At 39.7% G+C, this 14092-nt stretch overlaps 1 protein-coding gene across 5 annotated transcripts in view; it reads left to right on the top strand.

Annotated features, from left to right (window-relative positions):
* The window catches only part of LOC125767626 (semaphorin-2A-like), a 423238-nt gene that overhangs the window by 336975 nt on the left and 72171 nt on the right, over nucleotides 1-14092 (top strand). For all 5 annotated transcript variants that reach the window (XM_049434409.1, XM_049434407.1, XM_049434408.1 and 2 more), the window contains exon 5: nucleotides 11216-11284. In XM_049434409.1, the coding sequence (XP_049290366.1) occupies nucleotides 11216-11284 (69 nt within the window). The remainder of the gene's footprint in view (nucleotides 1-11215; nucleotides 11285-14092) is intronic.

The following is a 14092-nucleotide window of genomic DNA, read 5'->3' as shown; positions in this document are numbered from 1 at the left end:
CCATAAAGTAGCATCTCTATACCACAGCTTTGCATCATGTGTGTGCGTGTTTATTTGGTCGAAAATGTTGCAGCTTATCCTGTTTCCGCATCTCCCACTTGTGCTCCGCCCCTTTCTCTAGAGGTACCGAAGTTTTGTTTTTTTTTGTAACGGCCAACGCTGCCAATTAGTTTTTGTTTCCCTTTGAGATTTTTATATGCAGGGATGGGAGTTTTTTTTTGCACGATGAACCAGGAAAAACTCTCCATTTATTGGGTTTCCTGTTTCCTCTATCGCAGCTTTAATTATGCAGGCACGGTAGAGGTATTTTGAACAAGGGACGGTTACGTGCGTCCCCGTACCGACCAACCGTCGACGGGGCTAAGTGAATCCTTTCAGCAATAATAAATTTTGATTTTTGTTCTACGAAAATTGTTTCATTATGCGGAAAGTAAAATGTGATGGATACATATTTGGGGACTTGATCGGTTTTAAATGTTTAATGAACGGATATCAAATATTTAATTTTATTTTAAATTCAACCATGTTGCAATACAGATATGAATCATTTAAAATATAACTTTCAAGATTCTCATTACAGATGTTTATTTTCTAGAAAATCGATTGACATTTTTTGGAGCTTTATGTCTATGCTGTACGTGATTCGTTGTTTGTCATTGAAGAGCTCACATTGATGAGTCATTGACTAACATACTTTGTCAGCATTGTCACCAGGTAACCGTCTTTTAACCTTACAGTGGAATACTCTGCACGAAAACTGGGCTGGATGGGAAAGATAAATTGACAAGCGCATCCTTATATGGTGTGGCAAGTAGTAGGTACAAAGTTGTTTTTTCCCCTCATTTTAAACATCCCTGAAGTTGGTAAGATGACAAAAATATCACACATGCATACATACAACAGAAGAAGTGAAAGTGTTCTTGCTGCAAAGAATCGGTACCGCTCTCCTGGTGGCCTTCGGTACCGCGGAATGGCCTAAGGACACGAGAGGACCCAGCCAAACTGTTGAAGGACGTCTGAGTAGGTCGAGTGAATCTCGACAAAAATAGGACGGCCAAAACGTTGAGTTTTGCACGCTTGCCACCATAAATTCTGCTGCCTCTCTTCTCGAAGGGGTTGTTTGCTTATTTCCCAAATTACAAGTGCGCCTTGCTTAAAAAGGTCTTTGGTTTTTTTTTGTTTGGTGTATCCTTGTCATCCAAAATAGATCGTAGCGTGGGATGCATGATGTTTTGTATGTCCTTTTTGTTGGTTCCTTTTTCTTTGAGAAAAAATCTTCTACCTCATTGGAAAATTATCCTTCAAGTGTTTAGGTTTCGCTTTCATACCAATGGGCGCCTGTTTCTGTTCGTATTTTTTATTGTAGCAGTTGGTTATTAAAATGGTTTGACAAATACATCAGTAAGCCTAGTATGAGTCAATTAATTTCTGTTAAATTAGGAACAATCGGTAGCGAAAACCACACAGCTTATTTATGATAATCTTATCAAGGGCAAAAAAAATCCTCATTAACAAGTCAAAAACAACTTATAATCATGCCTAAGCCGTTAACCCGTCACGAAGCAATAAGAATTGTGAAGCACATTAAATCATTTTCATAAGCAAACAAAAGGACTTTGTGTGCTTAAAATTTGCATATCAAAGGGCAGGAGGTTCATTTGATGCATTCGCATTTCCACCTCTGCTGTCCCACCATATGCAGTAGTTCGAACATGCATTCATTAGTAATGGTGATCCTCAGGGCTGTCCTTTCAGTCCCACTACTTCGGAAGTCGGGCGGGATTTCCGGCGAGCAGAAAGTTCAATCAATACGGTGAAAAGGGATTCGTTATGCTTGTCTTTTTTTGTAAATTTCCTACTCCTTTGCGAGAACCAGCTGACAGCAGAGCATTAAATCCAAATGTCAATCCGTATCTCTCCTGGCACGAATGCAAATGAAATGCTTGATTGCTGATGCATAATATACGATGGCAGTCAGTTTCATCACCCTTCTTCCCCACTATAGGTCTGAAATGGAACCGAAGCCCAGTTCTCAGATGTGTTAATTATCTAAGCGTAATTGCGGCTCCCTCGCCATAACATGGCCACCCACACAACACATGTGAGTGTGTGAGTTTTGGGGGAGCGAATCCTTCAGGAATTGAATATCCTTGCTCTCGAACGCACAACCATTTGGAAATATGTTGCCTTTCCGAATGGGAGCGCTTGTGACAGTTGCCCACTCATCAAGTACACAGTTTAGCAAATATTTGCACACATAAATCCCCCTCACCGCCCACAGAAACATAACCAAATCCACCCACTCCAACCGTGGTGAAGTCAAGCGAATGCGAAACTCGTTTTAGGAGCGGAATTTAATTCAATAATTTTCCATCCCAACGTTTCATTTCCACACGCAGCAGAATCCTGGCACACGGGCGAAAGCATGTAAATCATAATTTATGCTGATTTCTTCCTGTGACAGTTCATAATAACTGATTGCGTTCCATCAGGCTGGGATTTATAGGGCGAGCCACATTGTGGGCACAGTGAATGTGCTTTGATAAGGGGACAGAAATTAAAGTCACAATCATTTTTACAACCTCCAGCATAATGAATGCTCTGGCAGTTGGTGGGGATTAGATCGTGGGGTCTGATCGTCCATAAAACCATACCTGAGCCATATGTCTGTGCATCCGGGCTAGAACAACAGTTGGCAACCTATTCGAAACAATCGTCATGATAATGATAATAAATTTTTGACAGCATTTTATGGCCCCTTTATGGTGGGTTCAGTTTAGATGTGATAGCAAATCGCAGCATTGAAAGACGTGATTTTAAGACAATTTGTTAAGCGAAAAAGGAAAAAAAACCGGTATTCGTTTTTTACATTTTTTATGTCCATATATGTTGTACTGTATGCAAAACCAAATAAAAACGTGTTATGGAATGAGAGCAAAACGTGTCAATTTCATTTCTTTTTGTCATTCCGATTGTCACGAGCGTTGGGTCAAATTCCACAAAGCAACTGCGTGCGGTTTGAAGCAAACTGGTGTATAATAAACGAACAGCGATAATGTAGCAGGATAATGTATAGATTATGATACGGTTACACTTTGACACCGTACACAGTCCCTTTCAATCATTCCTTTATCAGACAAGAGCAGAGCTTTGACAATGGAATAGAATTTCATGTGCCAATTTTGTGTCGTTCTGCCTGCGTGAAGAAGGGTGTGCAAGTATATCTAGGATATACACGTATCATCGTTCTCCAGTGTCAAATTTACACATATTTCGCCATTTCTTCACATTTCAATTTTTATCTCCCATTAAAATGTAAATCTAAAATCCGCACCCTCGTGTGTGGTTTGTAGGTCACTTGCACAAAGGTACTTTCCCTTCAGGAAAAAGAAAAGCGGATATGGCTCAAGTTACAAATTTTGTGTAATAAAACCAACTGTTAGCTCATGGTTTGATTATTTTTTATGCTTAAGGGGTTTTCTATATTTTATTATCTTGTTTCTATTTTTCAATATCCTTTTACGTTTTATTTTACAAAAATTTAAATGTTGTATTAACATAACTCTAAACAGCGTTTTTTTATTTGAACTTAAACCTTAATCTCTCCTTTGTGAACAACTGTGGCCTTTTGTTGCGAAGAGTTCTTACAGCTTAAAAGGTAGATTTAAGTCTTACAAACGTTCATTCATAAATGTATGCCGTGATTTTCCCGCACACATACAACGGTGTGTCAGTTCTAAAACTCTGTTCCATCATTCCTTGGCGTTGGCTCATTTCTAATCCGATCAACAAAATTTAACAGCGTGTCCAACAGACTTTTATTTCGCTTTGTTTTAAATATTCCCAGCGTGAAGAACGATTATTTCTTTGTCGAAAAAGGAGAAACATTGAGAAACATTAGCGAGGGATAGATTCAGCGCAAGCAGAGCGTTGAAAGAATTCACAATTACCATACGCTTCCGGTGTCACACTCAATGGCGGATTACGACCGGATTTACTTTGGTTGTGCTGTAATTGCTGTCATTCTGTTTGTTTTAACGTAACGCATTCGACCATCATCACTTTCGCAATGGTATTTGAATTTTGATAAATGAATTACTTTTTTACACTTAACGCTCTTAAGTTTTCGCACTTTTGCTCACTCTTTGATCGGCGATAAACTTTTCTGCCGTACCACGTATCTTCCGGCTGCCCGTGATGGGTGTAATTAATTATGCTACACTCCCGGAGGCACTTATTGAGACGATGATTTAGACAAATTTCCCTTAAAACCGTTTCCATGCCAGAGAAAAGAGACGATCCAGTTTTGGCCACGACCAGCAAAACCACAAATTATCCTTCTGTGTTTCACAACCATAAGCTTCTTGTGGCGTTTCGATTTCTTGGAGAAAATTTGTGCTCACCGGAAGCGATTCCTTTTTGGGTGTTCTTTATCTTGGGCACCCTAAAGGACTGGTTCGCAACGATGGAGAAAGAGGAACTTTACAAACTGCCAACGGGCTCCAAACACCCATCCGTTCTACGCCGTTTGTCTTAGGGCTCGCGTGGCACACGCTGTTCGCCAACAAACGACCAAATGTTCACACCTTTTTGTGTGCCCTTCACTCCGATTGCTATCTAATTATTTCATTGTGTTTTGGGTTTCCGGGTTCGTAACCTCTTCCCTCTCCAGAGCTCCGGTCCAAATGGCGCCCGATGAAAGGTGGAAATTTTATTTTTCTCATTAAACTGTCAACACACACGACCTTGCAAATGGCACAGGCAGCAGAGAATGTTCTTTTTTCCAAGAATTCTGGAAAATACATGTGCGCCCATTGTTTACCATCAGCAGCAGCAATAGAAAAATTTCCCCAGCATCAGTTGCCAAGCATCAGTTGGAAAGTTTGCCTCAAGGAACGCTTTCGAACGAGTTGGCACGAAAACGTAATGGAGGTTTCTTGGTATGGGCGCCAGGAAGAAAACCGTGTGGACGCGATCCCATCGACCTTTTTTTTTGGGTGGTGTTTGAATTTACAGCACCCAGAGGGGGCGATCAAACAAGAAGGTGAACCTATTCTTTTCTCGTTTTGCACAATACAAAATGGAGTGCCGTATACCACCTTTCCGTGTTTGTGGTTGATTTAATGATGCCCTTCCTTTTTGCGTCCAAAACCCTCCGATGTCCCAAAAGAGAGACCGTTTTTATCCGAAAGCAAACACGTCTTTTAAACCTTGTGCACGCTAGACTTGTCGAAAACACGTTTCACGACAAATTTCTTATAGAGGATGTGCTTACGATTCCCAAACCACGCCTGCAGGTCAAATACGGCCTAATGGAAATTAGTGGAAATTTACGCGTTGGGTCTAAAAATAAGTTCACTCTACAATTAGACATGACGAGATAGTGGTTTTTATGTAAATTAATTTCGTTATAAGTTTAAATAATACCAAAATTATGTTTATTGTTTATTGTGACTTATAAGAGATTGGCCAGATTGTTACAACAAATTGAAATAGACTTTTAGGATTTAATCTAATCTTGTTATACAAATTGCATAAAATTAGGCGTTTTTCTAATAAAAATTAAGGCGTTTTTAGTAAATAAAAATTATTTGATATTATCAGCCTACCCACATGTTCATAAACTTTACCATCGACCTAATAGAGAAAGGATTTCCAGCGTCATCATCTTCCAATGTTACTTGAGGTAATTTCACCATGGGAGCTTCTCAGCGTAAGATGTATTTTTGGGACATCTTTACGTGCGTTTTGTGGCGTTTGAGTTTCGACCCCCTTTGAGTCTCCCTCTACCTTAAAAACATCAAACTAACCTTTTTGCTTCGCGCCCGTGTGTGTGTGAGTGTATGGGTAGAAATTAATGCGTATGTAATTAGAAAGCATATTTCTTTCGCTTTCGGTTAGTGTGCTGGTGGATAAGTGGAAGTGCGACCACAACAACCCCTCGCTAGGAAACGGTAAACAAGTTTGCAATTTGCTACGATTCTTAATCACAATCACATCTAATTAATGATTTCAATTTATAATCCCATAAGGCCTATCGGGGTGGAAAAGAGGGCACCAGCATTACACACGTAACATGCTGCCTACGCTCTGTAGCTGTCGATGGTAACGTGGAATGGAAGGATCATTATAGAAAATCAGCAAACGCGTTGGTACGAAAATTCCTTCCCAAGGTGTCAAAAGCCCTGACACACAAACAACAAACACAACCCTGAAGGAGGGAATAGACCTTGGCGTGAAATTTGTTTCTAATTTAATTTCACTCACCGATCACCCGGAGGGCAAAAATCGTCACCGGGAGTTTCCAATTTGTCAATGGGAAGTTTTCCTTTTTTTTTCTTCTGCCTCTGCTTGCCTGCTGTCTTGCACCTGTCTTGCTTGCTGTCTGATTGTTGGAGAATCGGTTCGGCTTTTCCGTTGAATGTGTAGCATGAACTTCTAACTAAGAACGCACTTTCCGTGTTTTCCTAATCAAGGGTACATTTGAATCATTCCGTCCCGACCGAGCCCAACGATACTGCCATACATTCACCACCTTGTGGAACACCATGTCCCGGGAAATGGGTGCGTGCAAAAACATCTGCCTTCCGGTACCCAATCTCAAGAGTAATGTTGTTCACCCGGTTCATCTATCTCCGGTGTAGAAAGATGTGTACAACACAACAATTTCTAATTTCTAATCGCGAATAAATATTCAACACAAATGTGCCAAGGCGCAACGCGTTCGGCGGTAGGGAAGCCAAAAATCTGCCTGCAAATGAAAACGCCAAATGCCCTCGGGGGAAAACACCATCTTTCTGCATTTGAAAACTTTACCGACAGTTCCTTGAAGCGTAGGAAGCAGAAGATGCAGGGAAGTTTGGTAAAGAACACGATTTTAATTAGTGTCAGCATTTGTAAAAACTTTTAATAAAGTATTTTCGTTCGGTTTTCACTGGAAAAGCAGAGCAGGGAAAACAGTGCGGTTTTTGGGGTGTTTGGCAGCATACGGCCATGTGCTATTTTTCTTCCCGTATTGCCGCTAGGGTTGGGTGGTTAGGTTTGTGTTCTATTACATCCTCCTCCACGTCCCACGTCGGTGGGAAAAATTTCAAGGCGGCACCGATCGCACGCCACCAACAAATGGTGCGAATCCCAGTGAAAGTGTTTTTATTTTGGAATTATCGAATTGTTGTTTTCATTTGGCCAGAATCGGGGGGAAAAGTGTCTGAGTGTTGCAGAGGGTGTATGGTTTTAATTAAATCTCTACTTTTCGATCGGAGCCGGAAACGCTTTTCGGATGGAATTGACGGTCCTGGAACTTGGAATAAATTTAGTAGATAAATCAGCGACCTGCCTATTGGATCGCGTAAGCAAGAAAGCAGGGTCAATGTGATTTGTTGTGTTGTACGTGGGCGCATTCATTTAACGTTTCTTTTAAATAAAAATGGGCTCTCAATGGTGTAGTGATTATTGTCTGATGCTTTTTAGCCGACCATAAGCTGCTTACGTTGTAGGGTGTTGATGAAAAATGCCCTCGAGATAATTTACACGGAAATTCATTGTATTTGAACATGCTTCTTTTGGTGACATTTGGTTTGTAAATTGGAATAGTATTGTTTTTCATTCTGAAGCAATTAAGAACCGTTAGGCATAATTATGTCAATTTATATTGTCTTAACGACAAATAACTCAAAAAATAAAAGTAAAGTTAAATAATAGTGTCATTCTTTATTGCTAAATACAGTCGTCCCCCGAGTTACGACACTCTCGAGATACGGCGATTTTGATCTTGACAGTTGACAGTTGTTGTTTCGCTTGGATTGGCCCTTTTTAAATTTTCACCGGCAACCGTTAAAAATACATGGTCTTGACTGAATAGAAAAATTAAAATGTTGGAATAAACTTATGCATTCTCGATATATATTTTAAGGAAATATTGAATAGATATTGGAATGATTAATTAATGTACTATTCTAAACGATTTCTAGACTATTTTTTCCTCTAGATTATTTGAATAAAGCTTTCAACTCTCTACGTATCGTTATGAACAATATATTCTCGACTTACAACGATTTCGACTTACGCCTTGCTTCGGGCTCTTTATTCGGTCCCAAATACTGTCGTATCTCGGGGGACGCCTATATTGTCAAACAAGGACTTTTGCCAGAGGGACTGTAACACTAATCACATACGTTATAGTTCACGATATGAAGACGCCTGAAGTTATGCAGTTTGCTAGACAAGGCATGATTCTTACTTCATACAACCATGATTGTTAGGCTCTATTTCAACGACGAGGCGGCTGCAGTTCGCGCATTTCCATGTTTGGCAATAATGCTGAAATAAGTCAAAAATATTTTTGTAAACAATATAATTTAAACAGATATAAAAAACAACTTTAAATATACAGAATGATGTTTATCTATGAATTTTCAATTGCTGTTTACGATATGTATTGATTTGTTTCTTGTGATATAACAAATATGTTTGATATTTAAAACGGAAAAATTTACGACCATTCATCTTTATGATCTTTTCTCATTGTATCACAACTGAGAAAATAGTAACACGGTTGATACTATAATAAAAAATTTAAGAAATCGTATTTGTACTTAAACCATTTATATAGTAGTAAAAAGTGTAGGAGTTATTTTGCATTAAAATATTGTTGATTTGCGTTTACAATATTTTTAATGTTATGCTTAATGCAGAAACTATTCGACCGATTCGACGTACATAAATGGAAGTTAATTTCATGTATTGTTTCAAACCCCAAGAAAGGAATCAAATTTGCACAGTATCAATAAATTTATTTTCGGTGAAAAAAAATACATTTCCAGCTTTACACCATCTGGTTTGGAAAATCGAATTTTTCCCTATTCACGTCATGAAATTCTACTACGTTTTTTGCCAAAGCCAAAGCAATGACCCTTGTTACCCCTATCACACTAACTAGACGTCGACCGATTTATCACGTTCAGTCATTTTGGGACCGAATATTTTCTCGATCCTTTCAACCATAAGCAGAACCATACACAAACACCACCAACACTCATTACCATCATCGGTTACGGTCGTACAAAGTTATCGTTGTGGAACAAATTAGCAAACGCGATATCTTTCGCTCGGTCTTTGGTGCAGTATCGACGTCCCATAATCATAACGCGGGAAAGGAAAAGCGTGCCTTGAAAATGTTGCGAAAATCCCTTAGCTAACGCACACCGTGATATGCGTTGTAAATATCATTTACATTTCTTCCCGAGAAAGCAGGGGACCGTGTTGCGCGACCCCTGTGGGTGTTGTGGGTTTTTGATTTTCCGATTGGCATTTTACTAAAATACCATTTTCATTCCACAAAAGCAACCCTTTTGCTGCGAAGAATTTTACCTTTTCGCTATCGGATCACGGTCTTCCGACCGTGCATCACCACCACGGAGTATTAACTGAGTCAGAATAGAGAAAATGCGTTTATTCGTCTAGGAGAGGTTCGAAAACCGCTGGCGACATCGTAAAGTTTTTTGGTTTCGGTGACGATGATGGTCCTTGAGTGCACGCTAGAGTGCATTAATTAAATTTCAGCAATTAAAGTTTTCCAGTGGACATTTTTAAATCTATAATCTTCACATAACCAATATTTTCATAACAACTCTTGACATTTATGGTAGAAGAATAAGTAGGAAACACTTAACGAGTTATTCAACAGATCACCGAAAAATGTTTGAATCATAATTTGTATCGGTATAATTTTTTTTTCAAGGTTCTAGTAGAAGCGGAAGTTTTTTGAGTGAGATTAAACACATAACAAAGTGAACATTCGTTGTTTATTTCATCGATGAACAATTTTGGATAAGCTAAAAATTCAATCTGGCTCATAGTTGAAAGTGTGGTTAAGGAAGGAAGATATGCTTGTTGTTTGATCCCTGCACCAAACGATGATCCGGTGACCTTTCCTCGGATCGTTGCAATACGCTGTTGAGGATACAAGATAGCATTTCTTTGTCTTCTTTTTGGTGACATTAAAGATTCAAGAGGTCTGACAATTTTGTGTGCCACTGTGCCAATGTTTAGTGGCCAAAGGTTCCCTAGCATCACGAAAAGTATTTAAACCCCTATTCTCATACCTACCAAATATGCTGCGAAAATTTCATACAATTCCGTGTTGCCGTTTCAGAGGGGTTCGGAACACCAAGACCTGAGAATTTTATATAAATTTAAAATTAGCTTCTTTGATTTATTGTTAATTACCTGTCAATTATTCACGAAGCATGTAGATTGGTGTGGTCTTGTCGAATAGTCGGAGGTGCGTGGTGACGTCAGCGTTCGTCAAATCGATTTTCTTCGATCAAAGCATTTGTGCTGAAAATAGAGGTTAGCAATTGGTTCTATCGCACTTGATCTAAAACTTTGAAAAGAGCAATAAAAATGCAACGACAGCAGTGTTTAGAGAAACACGTTAACCTATCCCATTTCTAAATGCCACTTTCCATATGTCGAAGAAATGCTTAAGTACGCCCGCAGAAGTCTAATCCTTCAATCACGTTTGACATTTGTTTTAGTGATGGCTGCAGAGAAAAAAAACTACCACTAACAATGTGGAATAGCGGTCGGTAGATATACCTTGATTAGAATTTCACTTCCGGTGGTTTCAATTAAACTAGCGTCTCCATTTCTTCACAGTCCATTGTAAGAGAGAAGAAACGAGATGCTCCCCCTTGTGTGGATTGGGTGATTAAATAATGAAGCATATCCTTCGGTTTTCCCGGATGTTGTCATTATCTGCGCCCAACACCGAGCAACTTGAACGTGCAACCATGAGGAAACAATTCCCAATTCTCGGTAATTACCCTTCACTTGAAGTCAAGCGGATCCCGGGTATGGAAGACGTGTAAAGGCAGGTGACCATTTGCTATTAGTCTGTTTGTTTGTTTGCTGTCGGTAAACAGTTCATCTTCGTTAGCCGTTAATTAGCGATGACATCGTTCTTTAATCTGTCCCTTCGGCAGTTGCCGCTTGTACCGTGCCACATTTGGATCACCATCTCTAGAGATTATCCCGTAATGATGGATGCTAGGATACGGATTATGAGGGTTTAAGGAAGCGTCCCATCGCAGGACACGTGATGGAAGGTTGTGTCCAGGTTCTTTACTCCATTCGCAATTACGCAATTAGAGTGTGTAAAAAAATCGAACAACTTTAATGACCAGTTTCTTCATTCGCTTTTCTTTCGTTTCAGCGTGACACCATCGTGTTAGACCCGACCAGCTCGGATATACGCAACTGTGTCTCCAAAGGCAAAAGCGAGGTAAGTACAATCACAACACGTCTAAAAGATTTTAATAAGATTGATAAGATCTCCACACGGTTTTTAAACATGATTCTTGATTTTTCTTACTGCTTGGTGAACCATTTATAAACAGAAATGTATAGAAAATTGTTGTTAAAAGACAATTCATTATCAGTTGTAATTTTTAGACAAACAATATTTGATGGAAAATGGATTTTTATTTGCATAACAATTAAAATTAATTAATTGCAATTTACTCATCAAACCAACTTTTCTCATATTAAATAGAACACATTGAATATTTTTGATTGGAATAAAAATGTAAATATGTTTGTTGCATATTAGTTAATTCAGTTATGGAGACGCCCGGTGGTTTAGATATCCGCAATAGACTAAGAAATCTCAGATCATTCTGATTCGGACTCCAGTTCCTGGTACTCCAGTTCCTGGTACTCCAGTTCCTGGTGCTCCAGTTACTGATAAATGCAGCCAAGTTTATCTAGAAATAACAGATCAATTTTTTTGCGGTTATAACGCATGCGATACAACTTGACACAACTCACAGTAGTTTTAAAAGCTGCTTGTATTTGTCTAAAAAAAGCTTAAAAGTTTCACATTTTTTTACAATTTCAAAATATCGCAAATAACGGTTAGAGATACTTATGAATAATAAAAATGTTTCAAATGCCTCCAAAAAAAACCCAGACGCATCTCATCTAAATGATGCATGCTCTTGTACGATGTTTAACATGTTAATAGCACCGAACAAAGGAGAGCAAAATACATCAGCAACCGGACAGACACATTTCTGTAAAGGCATTCTTTTGCCAGCATTTTTCCTCCCATTATTTAGCCTTCGTTTTGTAACGTCGTAACCATCTGTATCTTGTTGCATTTCTCTTTTCCGGGTAAAGGCAGGCAGTCGGTTCTGTCGGATCTGGTCCGTAGTGTAGATAAACTTTCTACCATTGTATCATCCGGTTGTCTTCGTGTCGTCTGTCTATCTAGACGATACTTGTAGGAGTAATATTTTTTGTCTGAGTGTGTAAAAAATCGACCTCCTATGCCCTATCCAGCCGGGTAATGTGATGGGAACAGTGCTATGCTTGCCGTGTGACTTTTGTTCTTTTGGTGGGGCTCACTCTCACTTCGCACTTTAAATCAGTGCACCAGAGCAAATAAATTGCAATCTGTCGACCATTTATCTTGCTACCAAAGTGGAAAGCCGGGTGGATGAGGAAATTCAAAAGTGCCGCTTCTCAGGGTAAGGAGTATCAGGAAGAAGCAGATGTTGAACTTTATCTGAATGGTCGGCCCAACTGCGGTACCATGCTGCTTCACCGACCGCAAACGTCTTGAACGAAATTTCCTGGAGTCAGACGAGAAAGTTCGTTTTCCCCTTTAAAAGTAGAGAGTTAAAAAACGAATGAACTTTTCCCCCAAAAACACAGACGTACAGGGTCACAAAGAACAGTCGTAGAGGGAAAGAGAGACAGTGTAATAGCAAGAGGATCCAGAACTTCTTAATGGGTATAGGTGCGAAAGGAATAATTCTTTGCAACACATAGTCCTAGACTATACACTGATAGCGAGGTACAAAGAAAAAAAACTGTACATAGCCTAGACGGAAATGCTTGAACCTTCCGACGTACCCCCATCAATTGTACTTCTTAACTGTCGGCCATCCAAGGTTGGTGTGTGCGTGCCTGTGGAATCAGGTCCCAGCCCATGCTCGATTGTTTCTCAAATACCTTGCAAAACAAACTAGTTACAAAGCAGCGAAGGGGAATACCAGGGAATGGAGTGGCACGATATAAATTTTCTACAAAACTTTCTCCTTCAGTTTGTGCTTGAAGATTTGTGCAGTAGCTTAAAGCATCCCCAGCCCGAGCAGCAAGGCAAATGTTTTTTCAATTGAAATAAAAAACTAAAAAAAATCACATCCAGGTATGGAGCGTTTAAAGGATGAAGCAGTCTAATGTACACGTATTTCCAGGATTGAATACCAACGAGATAGACGATCTATAGCTTCCTGTTAATGCGTGTGAAGGATAATATGTAAATGTTCCCAGGTACACCTTTTGCCACCGAAAGAACAAAAGTCCAAAGGTAAATGTTATGCCATCTTTACCTTACTTCAATCAATTTTCTCTTCGTTGTGGTACCAAAAGAGGGAAGAATCGGCAAGCATGAGTTCTTCCCAGTAGATGCTTTGCAAACCCGGAAGTTAGTGGTACCTTCACACGCACTTACGCATCCAGTGTCGGTACGTCTCTTAGGTTGGTTCCCTAATCCATTTCACCATCGTTGTATCAGCGTACGATGGGTTTGGATCCTCTCCATGGATCTTGGGACGATAATTTCGTATCCTTTCATGCACACAGCATCACCAAATAACTGGGCAAGGAACCGGCCCGGATGACACGGGAGGGACGGTTTAAATCTGAAAATCATGCTGGTAATAACCGAGCACCGGAGCTCCAAGGTACCGGAGGAGGTGTTTCGGTTGCGACACGGGAAAGTTAAAATATTTACTCAATTGTCTCGTGGAATTTATGGTACGATGTGTGCTAATTTATGTGCCTGTCCGCAAATACCACATTTCTCACAAGACATGCGTGTAAGGTGTGCGTTTGTATACTGCATGATACGGTCGACTTGCTTTAGTCCTGCACCATGCGCCCAAGGAAGAACATAGCCTATGAAATAGTGATGAAAATGCTTGGTGGTGGTGTGGTGGTGGTTGGTATCGAATATAGACACAACCGGAACACAAGACATTTGTGTCCAATTGAACAAACGCTGTCTTTTGCTAATGCGGTTAAA

Source organism: Anopheles funestus, chromosome 3RL (assembly GCF_943734845.2).
Source record: "Anopheles funestus chromosome 3RL, idAnoFuneDA-416_04, whole genome shotgun sequence".
Classification (NCBI taxonomy): domain Eukaryota; kingdom Metazoa; phylum Arthropoda; class Insecta; order Diptera; family Culicidae; genus Anopheles; species Anopheles funestus.
Note: the sequence above shows the minus strand (reverse complement) of the source record. Positions and strands in the feature narration are given on the sequence as shown.